Source organism: Poromitra crassiceps, assembly GCF_964638095.1.
Source record: "Poromitra crassiceps genome assembly, chromosome: 3".
In the NCBI taxonomy this organism is placed as follows: Eukaryota; Metazoa; Chordata; class Actinopteri; order Beryciformes; family Melamphaidae; genus Poromitra; species Poromitra crassiceps.
The window spans coordinates 40,364,633-40,377,483 of record NC_139625.1 but is presented as its reverse complement, the minus strand read 5'-3'; the positions used below and the strand labels follow the sequence as shown (position 1 = coordinate 40,377,483).

Sequence of the window (12,851 nt, the reverse complement as noted above, 5' to 3'; positions counted from 1 at the left end):
ACCAAAAGTCACGTATTTCTTTAACACATGCCATGATTTTTTTGGTCATATTTGCAGTGTATATTAGCCTATATCAATAACTTAATTAACTGACCTGCTGACAGTTAATGTTCCCACAAAGTGTTAAGATGTTGTTCACCCTAAGCACCTGGGGGGGGGGGGGGGGGATATTGTTATTACCTTTTATTGTGGGCTACCTGAAATTTTGTGAGCTAGCCTTCTGTTGCAAATATCCTGTTAAAACATCTACGGTTGGTTTCCCGGTTGGTTGTATTGAGTGATTCATCATCTCAAACATAAACGATCTTCTGTGGTATTTTTCTGCAAACCGTGTGAGGGGGCAGCAGTAGGCTACAGAGGCTGGAGAGGCCCCTCTAGAAGATAATTGCTTGTTGGTCTACATTAATTACCTGAGTATCTGTGAAAACCCACTGCCCAAAACCAATGGGCTTTTTGGAAATATAATCTGGAAATGTCCTTTAAATTTAACATGACACCACCCACCACACCACACACATTTATCACGGATAATGCAGAGAGTGAGTGAAGCTCATTCCACTACGTGGCTCTGACATCAGCCACTGTGACTGCGAGTGGATATGCAGAAGTCCCTCTGCTAATCTGGAGGCTTAATTTGCCAACTATGGGTACAGCTGGAATACATAGGCGGATTATGACATGATGGACCCCTGGGCCTGGATGCATAAAGGGCCCCCCTCACAGCGCACATATGCACAATTAAGGCCAGAATAATAACTAAGACATACATTCACCTGCATATCAACAGGATTTACAGTGCAGGTACACTCAATTAAAGCCAAAAGCACAATAACCATCTAAGTGTCCATAAACTTATGGAACATTTTTGTCAAAAATATAGAGGTGGAGCCCTATACTGTAACATCCCCACACATCCCCCCACCAGTTGAAAAAACTGGTGCTGGACTAAAAGTAAAGTAAAGTAAAGTAAAGTAAAGTAAAGTAAAGTAAAGTAAAGTAAAGTAAAAAAAAAAGGGATGTCCGCATCAGTATATTGAATAACTAAGTAGCCTATTTAGTGTTTCATAGCGTAGTTATTATAAAGTGTTCCCAAAAAATATTGTTTCTCAGTAGTAAGGCACTATGAGAAATAGAAACTCAGTGGTAGCGAGCACACTCAAAATGGATTAAAAACTCACTCGGGTGAGCACAAGCAAAGAGTTCAGTAGTGAGAGAAAAAGCCAGCACTCCAAATGTCCTTTCACAGGTTTTAATAGTTCCTCAAACCGGGCAGCAGCAATGAACGTTTCAGCCGAAGGCCTTCCTCAGTGTTGTGAGAAATAGACCAATGGGTGAAAACTGTGAGACCTAGCCAACTGAAACTATGATATGGAGCCTCTTGAGACTGAGTGTGTGTGTGTGTGTGTGTGTGTGTGTGTGTGTGTGTGTGTGTGTGTGTGTGTGTGTGTGTGTGTGTGTGTGTGTGTGTGTGTGTGTGTGTGTGTGTGTCCATGTGCTATCTGTGCGCACAGGCAGGCAGTGTGTGTCATAATATACTGAGGATGAGAAGCAGATAGAGGAAAGAGAAGAGGCCCCAAAGTGTCACAACTCATTTACCAACCGATCTCCTTTCTTTGTTACTTCTTCTCATCCACCCTTCAAATTCAACTCTTCTGCTTGAAACTCTCCCCCCTCCTTTCATACTTGCTTTTGCTACCGCGCTCTCCTTCCTACCTACTCTCACCTTTTCTTTTGCACCACAGGTTTCAAAAATGTATTAAACATTGGTAATTTACAGCAGGGCGATGTGGGAATTTAGGACTTTAATCATTTCATTTCATTTCATTTATTTATTTATTTATTTATCTCGAACAATAAAACACAAAACAGTAAAAGATCAATCATAAACAAACAACACATTTGAATAATAAATATATATGAAAGACAATAGTTATGTTCGAGAAGGAGCAGGAAGAAGCACAATGCTTATCTTATCATGCCCCTACTTCAACGATGAGATTTTAAATCTTATATTTAAAATAAGTAAATAAAAATAAGAAGCAATTTCACAAAAGCATTTACATCATCACCACCATCATGGTTGTAAACATCTACATGTTGTCATCATCACCAACATCATGACCATCATCACCAAATAATCACCTTCATCCCTCATTTCTGTATTTCTCAAAAATAATATTCTTATATTTCTTCTTAAACTGTGACATACTTTTACACTGCCTGATCTCCTGATCTAATTCATTCCACAAAGCAACACCGCTGACAGAAATACACATACTTTTTAGTGTGGTACGAACACAAGGATGTTTTAAGTTACCTTTACTTCTTAGGTTATACGTCTCCTTCTTTGAACAAGCTTTGGAGGTTTCCTGGGAGTAATTTCTTTTCTGCTTTAAACATGACTTGAACAGTTCTAAGTTTCACCAGATCTATGAATTTTAATGTTTGTGACTTTAGGAAAAGTGGATTGGTGTGTTCACGAAACTCAGCATTGTGAATAATCCTTAATGCTCTTTTTTGCAGTATGCATATTCTATGTAGGGAGCTCTTATAAGTGTTGCCCCACACTTCTACACAATAATTAAAATATGGCAATATAAGTGCACAATATAGAGTATACAATGTTTTATCATTTAGAATATTCTTAATTTTACTCAAGATTCCAATGCTCGTGGCCATCTTAGAACACAAATAATTGATGTGGAGTTTCCAGCTAAACCTATGGTCTAATATGACACCCAAAAACTTAAATTTTACGTTTTCCAAATAACATACATTTTGTTTTGCTCAAATTCAAAGATAACTTATTAGCATCAAACCAGTGTTTTAGCTTTTCCATTTCAGCAGTGACCACTTTCAGCAGTTGGTGTAGGTCCCCCCCGAACAGAAAATATTTGTGTCGTCAGCAAAAACAACCAATTTCAAAAGATTTGACACTTTACAGATGTCATTGATGTACAAAATAAACAATTTAGGGCCCAATACTGACCCCTGTGGGACACCACAAGTAATGTTTAGAGCATTTGATTTATAATGATCTATTTGAACAAATTGCTGCCTGTTGTCTATATAGCTCTTCAGCCAATTTAGTTGTGCATTTTTCTGAGAAGTATCACATGGTCAATTGTGTCAAATGCTTTTTTAAGATCGATGAATATTCCTACAACATATTTCCTGTCATCAATACAATTAGTTAATTCCTCAACTAGTTCAATCAAGGCCATGGATGTAGATCTGCCAGATCTAAAACCATCATGAGAGAGATAATGAGGAAAAGAGTGGAAGAGAGTACGGAGACAAGATAGGTGGGTTTTTATCCTCATAGACTCGGACAACTATTTTGAATACCATATCACTGGTGAGGGATCAGTTCGTCCCAGGCCTGGGCAAGAGATGCTGTGGCCCTGTGAAGAGGCTCTGGGTTATGGGCCCCCTGAGCTCTTGGGCCCCTGGGCCTGGTAGGCCCGTTCGGTAATACATCCCTGCTGGAATAGGAAACGATCTGGATGAAGGCTCATTGCGCAGAGGCAGGGCACTGAGGGAAGCCGTTTTCCTAGGCGGGCAGATGCTGCAATAAATCTGTACAATGCAGGTAGTGAGGTGGAACGGCCTGCGAGTTTGCAAGAGATCAAGTATGCAATGACAACATGCATTGTAATTCAACATTCCACCACTTCTTGTATCTCCAGCCAGAAGCCTCATGTCTACACTGAGCTGTTTCAGACACATGACTACATTGTAGTCACACTTTCATCATAGGCAAAAACAGCTGAACAATAAAAAGTGGCTTACAAGAAGCTGGAGCAATAAAACAGGAGCAATAATGGGAGAGACTTTTATTCCAACACAAACAGGTTTTGTGTGTCTGGTGAATGCTTGTTCATAAAGGCATGCATGAGAGTCACAAGGCATTTTGTATGAATAACCAAATCATTAGCACCATCTGCTGGACAGACCAGCATAGGACATGATTAAGTGTTTAGTACAACCAACTACTACTCTAAGTGTTTTTATGAATGGTTTTGGGAAATATAACTAGACTATAAAAAATAGTGTAGCCTATGTAAAGTGTATGCAAATTTGCTCAAAAGGGAAACTACATTGTAAGTTTCCCTCGTGTATTATTTCTTTCCAACAACGTGGAATTCTGAAAAATATGCGTTCATCCACTACTCTTAAGCACTTACAAGGCCTCAGATGATACTCGCACAGCTTTTCAGAGCATCACCCTCATTTAATAAGGCTTAAAAGGATGGACGACAGCATATCAGCATTGACAGTTATAGATGAGAAGTCATTAAGGAGGAGTGGGCTGAGGAGGGGGTTTTTCGCTCTTGGTTAGTTTCAATAGTCTTTGAATGTCAGGCTCTATGTTGATAGTGGGGAACGTCTTGCTGTATCTTTTGAAAGGCTCTCCCTCTGGCCCGATGAGGAACTTCTCAAAGTTCCAAGAGACATCCGTCCTGCTGATGGGACTCCAGACCAGAAACTTGGGGTCGTGCATGAGGGAGTTGGGGTCATCGTCGGGATAGGGGAGCTTGTCTTTCAGGTAGGCGAAGACCGGGTGTGTGCCTGTCCCATTCACGTCACATTTCTCAAAGATGGTGAAGCTGGGCTGGAAGCCACCTCCTGGACGCACATTCTTCAAACAGTTCATGATCTCGCCATTGGAACAATTCTCCTGCCAAACACAAAAAACATTCAGCTTTCAGTGTTGGTTCTAATGTGTGTCCTTATTTCTCTCTGCTTGGCTCTTATTCAATTTCTTCTCCTACATTATCACTCTATGATCACAGAAATGCTGTAAGAGCACTAAGGCCTTGACCTTTGCAGTCCAGGGAACCACCAGAGGTCCTTTGGGACATTCCAAGGCAGGGATGGGCAACTTTGATGATAGAGAGGGCCACAAAAAATATCCTTGCTACCAGAGGGCAAGATTGTGACCGTGCACTTCCACCAGTAGCCTACTGTAACACCATCACTCCCAATTATAGCTAGTAATTGAAGGACTGGTAATCAAAGTTTATTATACCAACATTTATATTTTTCATATTCAAATTCAGTAATTCTTCCATTCAGATGACACCCGAAACTTTGATCTAGCATTAAAACAGCCTGCTACAGCATTAGTAATGTTGCATGTGCAATGTGCATCCTGGATATAGTTTGTTACAATAGTGTTAGCTCAAATGCTAACATTAAACAGTATGTGGATGGACAATGCTAACACCATTAGCGCCATGTTCTGGGATGTACAGTAAAATAAAAACACAGATTTGGGTGGTCTAACCTAACCTAACCTAACCAAAAACGTCCACCTTGTGGAAAAAAGGGCCCAGGGACCACACTGAGTGAGGTCGGGGGCCACATGCAGCCAGTTGCCCATCCCTGTTCCAGGAGGTCCCAGGCAAATGGATGAATTACGTCTTCATTTACAAGAAGTTAACACAATTAGAGAATGTAGAATTAATTGATCTTAGTTTCACTGTTGTCTCTCTACCTGCATTACATGGAATTCTGGACGAAATCCTATCTACTATAGTATTATGTTAGTATGTATATAGTTAGGCTATAGCCTAATGCTCTCCAACTGTAGGTCTGAGAGACAAAATCTCATCAAATGGGGGTCCATGATGGCCCTAATGTGGACTAAATTAGGGGTCCTTGATATGAAAAAGGTTGATGATCTATTGTTGCAATCATTGCAAGACACTTACATGAGATGACAAACCTCTCTCTGCCATTCAACTGACCTGATAGCCAAACTGGTTGCAGGGGAAACCCAGGACCACGAACCGATGGGGGTACTTGCTCTGGAGCTGGTTGAGCTCGCTGAAGTCCCGGGTGGTGGTGCCTCAGAGTGAGGCCACATTCTCAATCAGCACCACCCGCCCCCTGAACACGTTGAAGTCCACCGGGTCCCCCTCCACCGTGGTGGCTCTCAGGTCGTAGAAGGTCTTGGCGATGAACGTCATCTTGTCTCCTGCGCTTCCACACTGGCGGTGGACGGGAGCTTGGCGTGCGACTGTATCCGAGCTCCGGTCACCTGACTTGCTTAGGACAGAAAGCCGCCTTCCATGGGTGTCCAATGGCTCTGCAGGAAATTGATCTGACATACAATACTCTTCAATAGAAGTGACCAGATAGATTCATATTACAGTTTGTAAAACTACACATGTAAATGGAATCAGAGCCACATAAATCAAGCATACTGGTTTGCATTACCTTTACAGAGGAATGTATCCGATTCATAACTTCAGCTAAAATCTCAGATAGCCTACATGGACTGCCATGTTCTATATAATTTGAAGTTCTCACAAAATATACATACTTATTACAGAGTGTTGAGTGGGAAATACATTATAACATTCTGCTTTATGGTAATTCTATGACCTAGATCAGCTTCTCGGTCATCAAACATTTAAAACGTCATTATCTCTCTGCCACAGTATGTGATGAAAAATAAATGAATCTACTGCCTAAATTCTCTGTGGACCTAGCTTCAACTCTTACTCCCAATCTAATGACTCAGCAAGTTTTCTGATGATTTAAATAGAAACTTCCAATTTATTATTACCTCAAAAATATCAAACATTATCAAACATTTCAAAACCAAAGCATTTACTAAACCTTAAAATAAAATATGAGAATAGGCAGCACTAGGCAATGCCAATCACATTCATGGAACATAATGTACATACGGTATAATAACATACTGTACATATACTTTCAGGATGGCAACCTAAACCTGCACTGCACTGAAGAAGCTCATGGTGCATGGGCAGTTTCATGGGCTGCATGCTTGAGTAAATAAACCCATTGTGTAAATGAATCCACCCCTGCTTGGCTTGAGTTTCTAGGTGTAAATAATTCAACTTTGTCCTCAAGCTACTTTGTTTTTGCCTCCATACTCTTCTAAGCTTCATAAACAGTGCTGAGGATTGAGCTGAAACAGTCACATCCACAACGTGTGCCAAGTCATTTTGCAAATGTGTACATAACAGATGAGAAAGCTAAGATAATGGAATACAATAAAATAATAAAAGTCGACATGTAGTGCAAAACAGGTTTCTACAAAGGAAAATGGGTGTTGACATTAATTTTGTTACTGGAGCAGATGGATACCGCAGAACTGCTTTCATAAACTGCAGATATACTCCGTATTGGCTGCAGGCTTCGGAGTGATCATGCAACACAATTGTCCCTCTGCTGGTAGCTACCGCTAACTGCTTTTACCCCCACAGACCTACAAAAAGAGTCCAATGCCATGGCAAACAATTACAATATGGAGGAGGAAGAGGAGGGGGGCAGTATTTCGACAAAATTTAGTAAACGAAATATTATGTCATTCACAAGCAAATGCAGGACAATTGCATGAAGTCATAGCAGTAGAAAAATACGATTTTGAGCATTTGTTTGTTTGTTGCCATGGCACTATGTTAGTCTCCTTGCTAACATGAGCAGTTCCTCTGAGCGTTGTGGTCAGTGTCTTGGCTGCTCTTCTCTTCCTCCAGAGCAGCCAGGTCCAGATAATTCTCCAGTGAGTCCATGGTGTCCACATCTCTCCTGTGAGCCTGCAGCACCAGTTCTGTGAGTCGCATGAATGACTGGAGGAAGGAGGAAATATAGAGAAAGAATACCTTCAACAACAATGCTTCATGCATCACAGGGAATTTCCACAAATATTTATGAACTTGTCTATTGGGATAGTTTCGTTGCTGGTATAACCAGTTCCCCACCTCATTGATGTTCATGTTGGTGCAGGCACTGGTCTCAAAAAAGTCCAATCCATAGGTTTCTGCTAGCTACAAAATACAATTGCACATTGTTAGATGTGATAGTTGGTGACTAACATTATTCAAAATAGGACTCAGCTTTTAGTAAGTCGATTATATTATGGTCTATAGATTAATACATTTTTTAAACAAAATATCAATTCAATATAGCTGATGTAGCTGGCTTCATTTTGGGAACTATAGGTGAGCCACATAGACTGTATAGGCCAGACCGGCACATACGGGTAATGAGCAAAACGTCATGGCTGCACCCCCTCTTGGGGGATAGAAAGCCTCAGATCCTATAGATGTTTGTGCAATTTTACATGTTTAGCTGAGAATTTTGACAAGTTTGTATATGCATTCATTTCATGTTCAACAAATATTTGTTCTATAGACATGTCTAGTAATTATTTTGCTACCCTGCCATAATAAATTAAGGTATCAGGCAGGGTCAGAAATTAGTGGTGGTTCAGGGCAAAATGCCTGTAAAAAATACAAAATTGCCTTGGAATTGGGATGATGGGGGGTTTAAATGCCCCCATAAAATAAAGAGTTAGCTTTCTGTATTCTAACATTATGGCAATTGTCAGAATTGATCCCATTTGGACACACAACGTTCAATATTAATTTGAATAAACAAATGAGTAAACGGAGGAACAGCGAGCAGTGCACTCTGCACTATCTCTGCCTGGGTGCAGCCGCTGTAGTGGGGGCAGTTTGCTGTAGACACCGTCACATCACAGTGGGCGGAGCTTCAGGGATGGGGCGCTCAGTTGTACTGCACGAGAATGACTAAAACCAACAAAACAAGCAAACACTAGGGCTCCTTGCTGAAGCACGTATCGGTGCAGAAATGTCCTGTATTAAGTCTCGCTTGCCAAACTATCTCCTACTCCAGTATGCTGTCTGCTCTATACAAATATGGATGGAGCCACCATGACATCACCCGACTCAAGTTTGGCATTTTGCTATCTTGTTTTTGTTTGTTTGTTTTTGGAGCCAGAAGTGATCATATTTGGACGAGAAGAGCCGCAGCGCTGCCTGCTATTGATCCATGATTGGCGAGCTGCAGGATCACTGGACAGTCAATCCCGCCCCAAAGCATAGTCTGCTTTATCATCTATTTGACTCGAAATGGGACCATAATTTGCCAAATGAATCATGCTGTATTGAAGAAGACTTGGAACTCCTGTGATTGAGACCATACACTCATTAGGAAAGTGTTTACTGAGGTAATAATTCAAGTGAGAAGTAGAGTCATTTTCCCATTGACTTCTATACAAGCAGACTTGTTTTTGCAGCCAGACTGTATAAATGCACGAGTTATATAAAAATCGATGGTGAAATTAAGACCAAAGCTGCTTTTTTTTATCCAGGCTAAACATGCATACCGGTATTTCTGTTGCAAATTCTGCTGTTGTCAGCCTCAAGTGGCCATTCGAGGAACTGCAGTTTTTGGCACTTCAGCGTTGGGTTAACTTTTCAGCTCCGGAGGTTGCCGCTTGGTGAGCCACCGTGTATTTGTCCACTGTACAGTGATTTTTAGCTGGACACATGAACTGGGAAAGTAGTCCCTTGTAGTTTTACACAGTATGATATTTTTGTATCATATTTGATCAATCTCCTGCATCCTTTAAGATTATATACCATTTATCTTACTTTTAGAAAAAGGTTGCATACCATCACTCACCATAGTACTGGAGAGAACAATCTAGTGGCGACACTTTGATGATTTTGGTGTCTACATTCTCATCACTTATTTTACCAACCTCCCAAAAACTAACATAGCATGAGAATCAAGCAAACCTTGCTTGCTTGTTCCTTGGTCACGTGCCTGTTCAGCTCCTCGTCACACTTGTTCCCCACCAGGATCCTCTGCACCTTCTCAGGGGCATACTGTGGAAAAAAGAGACGGATAAGATGGGGATGAGAGACTTCACCAACTAAGCGGCTGGGTAGGGAGCAGGCCTCCAAACTAAGCCGCTGGGTAAGGAGCAGGCCTCCAAAGTTCACTGAGAGGTGAACTGAGAGATACTGGCACTCAGACAGAACAATGAAAATGTTGAAAAAATTGATTGAAGGACAAGGAGAGAGAGAGAGAGAGAGAGAGAGAGAGAGAGAGAGAGAGAGAGAGAGAGAGAGAGAGAGAGAGAGAGAGAGAGAGAGAACTCACTTCATCTACATCACTGGCCCACTTCACTATGTGCTGAAAAGATGTCACATTTGTGATGTCGTATACAAGGATGATGCCCTGGATATGAATCAAAAGGGGAAAAATGGGACAAGGACAGATTCAAGAGCATATCACTAACCATAAAGGCAACTTGACTTCAGTGACTTATTATGGAGGGATCACCTGTGCCCGTCTGTAGTACTGTTTGGTAATGGTCTGATAACGCTCCTGACCAGCCGTGTCCCTGCAGATAAGACGAAATACATGTAAACAACAACTCAATATCTGTATTCTGCATCAGCATAAATGCAATAAGAAACTACATAACATCAAGCCATGGTCCAAGCCACTTACCATAGCTGCACTCGCACTTTGATTCCATCTATTTCTAATGTTTTCATCTTAAAATCAACTCCTACAAAATGGAAGGAAACAAAGCAAAAACCTAAATTACAAGTTCAAACAGGATTCACAATCACTTAACCCAACTGTGCCAAAATAGTAAAAAAACAAACAAACAAACAAAAAACTTTTCAAGCTGCTTCAAGGGTATTTTGCACGGGCTGTTGTGTATTTTTGAAATCTTGATGAGAGTTGCTTGGATACACTATTATCCAGAATGAATAGCATCTCAATCACTGCATAGTGTTCACTTTTAAATCATGCTGTCTGCCTGAGGGAAGCTGAATTGATGTCATTTACGACAGTGTTTTCCTTCTGGGTAACAGGACAATGGAGCTAAGAATGTGACTGGACTGCACTGGCTGCTGAAGAAAGAAATTCACTGACAAATCACATCAGTTACAGTCAGAACAGAAGGTACTGTAGGCTTATATCAAAGCCTGAGGGGGGAATCTGCATCAATCAATTCCTGTTCATTTTGACAGCTGGCACCAATTGATGCCTATCATTAGTCAAGCAGCCAACTGCAGGTTAATTTGTGGATTCATGACCTAATTCTGATAGAGTAACATTAAGCATAAGCGTTTCATATCAAAGCAGTGCCTCGGATGCTCCTTAATGTATAGCTGACTTGAATGTGTTAAACCACAACGCCTTCCTAACACCTTGTCATTGACAGACATACCACACAAAAAATGTGACAAGCTTAGATGCTTTGCTTGCTTGGTGCCTGACTGTGTATAAATTAGTACATTCAACAGGTGTATTTAAACAATACACCAGTGCATTGTGCTGTACTTCAAGACTCTATAAGATACAGACATAACTCTGGGACTACTAGAGATGGGGATCCGATCTGACAAATTGGTTGGAGGTATCTCCACATTGACCACAATATCCGAGATTGTTCTGTGGCACTTTCTCTAACTAATCCCCCTGTAACTAAGTCCTTCCCCATCCAACAATACTCCCAACCAGGAAGAAGAAAAACAAGCTTCCTTCAAATTCAGCTGCCTAGTTTACAGTCCACAGAACTTAGACCATTAAAACTAAGCCACAACGTTTCATGAACTACTACCTTCACATAATCAACTAACTATAGCCTGCCACAGCATTGATGTGGTGCTGGAGAAGAGAGTCATCAGATAAAACAGGAGTATTTCATTTCTTCACTTTAATTTATTAGCCTATGTGATATTGCTTTCATCCAAATCATTAGCTTATCACACAGACGAAAACAAGAAAACAGACAGCAGTGATATTATGGGGGACTAATGTGTTATGGTGCACATCGTCCACAGAATTGAAAGACATGGTAAAAAAAAATGAGAGCAGAAGTAAAAGAATGCCTTTCCTGTAATCCTGTTCTTTAAGACTTTCCTTCACATAGTATCTTCACAGGGTAGCCTACACCTACATGTCAATCAATTCGGTGTCCTCATTCGAGGAATTAGTGATTTTATGATATGAATGTTTTTTTTCCTGGGATCTAAACGCCTGGGTGGGGCAACTAATCTCATTAACTTCAACCATGCAACACTTAGGACCAAAGAGAAAACTACTGGAAATTATGCTGCGAATTCAACATAGAAGTTGTAGCCTCTGCATTCGTTTGGAAAACGTATTTTTGTTGCTGATAAAATAGCTATCAGATACTATGTAGCCAACACAAAGTCCCTGACAGTTTGAAAAGCGTCACTGAATAATTAATTTGTTGATGGCTTACCGATTGTGGAAATATGCGATGGATGAAATTCATTATCCGTGAATCTGCGCAACAAACAAGTCTTCCCAACCCCGGAGTCTCCGAGGATCAGCAGTCTGAGCAAGACGTCGTACTGCTTAGCCATGGCCAACTGCTAAAACATAGGAGAAAGCGTGACTCTTCATGTAGATGTTGTGGGCAATGTCTTTTCTCAATGGTGCCATGTGCTGCCTTCACGTGCTCTACGTATACTCCTGAGATCGGCAGATGTAAATGCCAATCGTCCATTCGAGTTCTTTTGGTCGGAAACAATGGCAACATGGACCATGTGTATGCCTATCAGAATCATAGGTCAGAAGTAGCCTCTGCTGCTTGATTTTAGAAATGATTCGAATGTACTTTGTGGTGCATTATTGGCACAATTTGGCACTTTGCAGAAAGGATGAAATGGTTGTTTTAAGTTTAATTAATTAAAAATGCACAAATATGTGACAAAAGTTAAACAGATGGGAAATAGAAACATAACTTTTGGACAGAATAGCAAACAATAAGGATATAACTTGGCCTAATAACATAATAACATTATGACTTCCATGGTCTCAACTCACATTAGTGATATTTCCTGCGGCACCTGAAGGCATCATAATCTCGGTCAAGGGGTTGGCGATGGCTCCAGATGTTTGGCTCCTTGTGGCCACTGCAGCAGGAGGGTCAGGTGACACACACGACCACTGTACTACTGAGCACGTTAGTTTAAAAGATGTAAACAAACTGTTAACTGTCTCTTCAAATA

The 12,851-nt window shown here is 40.9% G+C and overlaps 2 protein-coding genes across 2 annotated transcripts; both read right to left on the bottom strand.

Moving 5' to 3' along the window:
* Window positions 1-4,297: 4,297 nt before the first annotated feature.
* Window positions 4,298-5,975, bottom strand: gpx2 (glutathione peroxidase 2; the record flags this gene model as incomplete). Its single annotated transcript, XM_083633023.1, has 2 exons — window positions 4,298-4,681; window positions 5,754-5,975. The coding sequence occupies 2 exons, from the start codon at window positions 5,973-5,975 to the stop codon at window positions 4,298-4,300; spliced, it is 606 nt and encodes a 201-aa protein (XP_083489149.1).
* Window positions 5,976-6,553: 578 nt separating this feature from the next.
* On the bottom strand, window positions 6,554-12,255 carry LOC310772703 (ras-related protein Rab-15-like). Its single transcript, XM_083632577.1, has 7 exons — window positions 12,080-12,255; window positions 10,306-10,366; window positions 10,135-10,195; window positions 9,952-10,029; window positions 9,585-9,674; window positions 7,740-7,805; window positions 6,554-7,607 (listed from the first exon to the last, which is right to left on the bottom strand). Exons 1-7 carry the CDS (start codon window positions 12,201-12,203, stop codon window positions 7,452-7,454), a joined length of 636 nt encoding a protein of 211 aa, XP_083488703.1. The 5' UTR covers window positions 12,204-12,255; the 3' UTR covers window positions 6,554-7,451.
* Window positions 12,256-12,851: the final 596 nt, after the last annotated feature.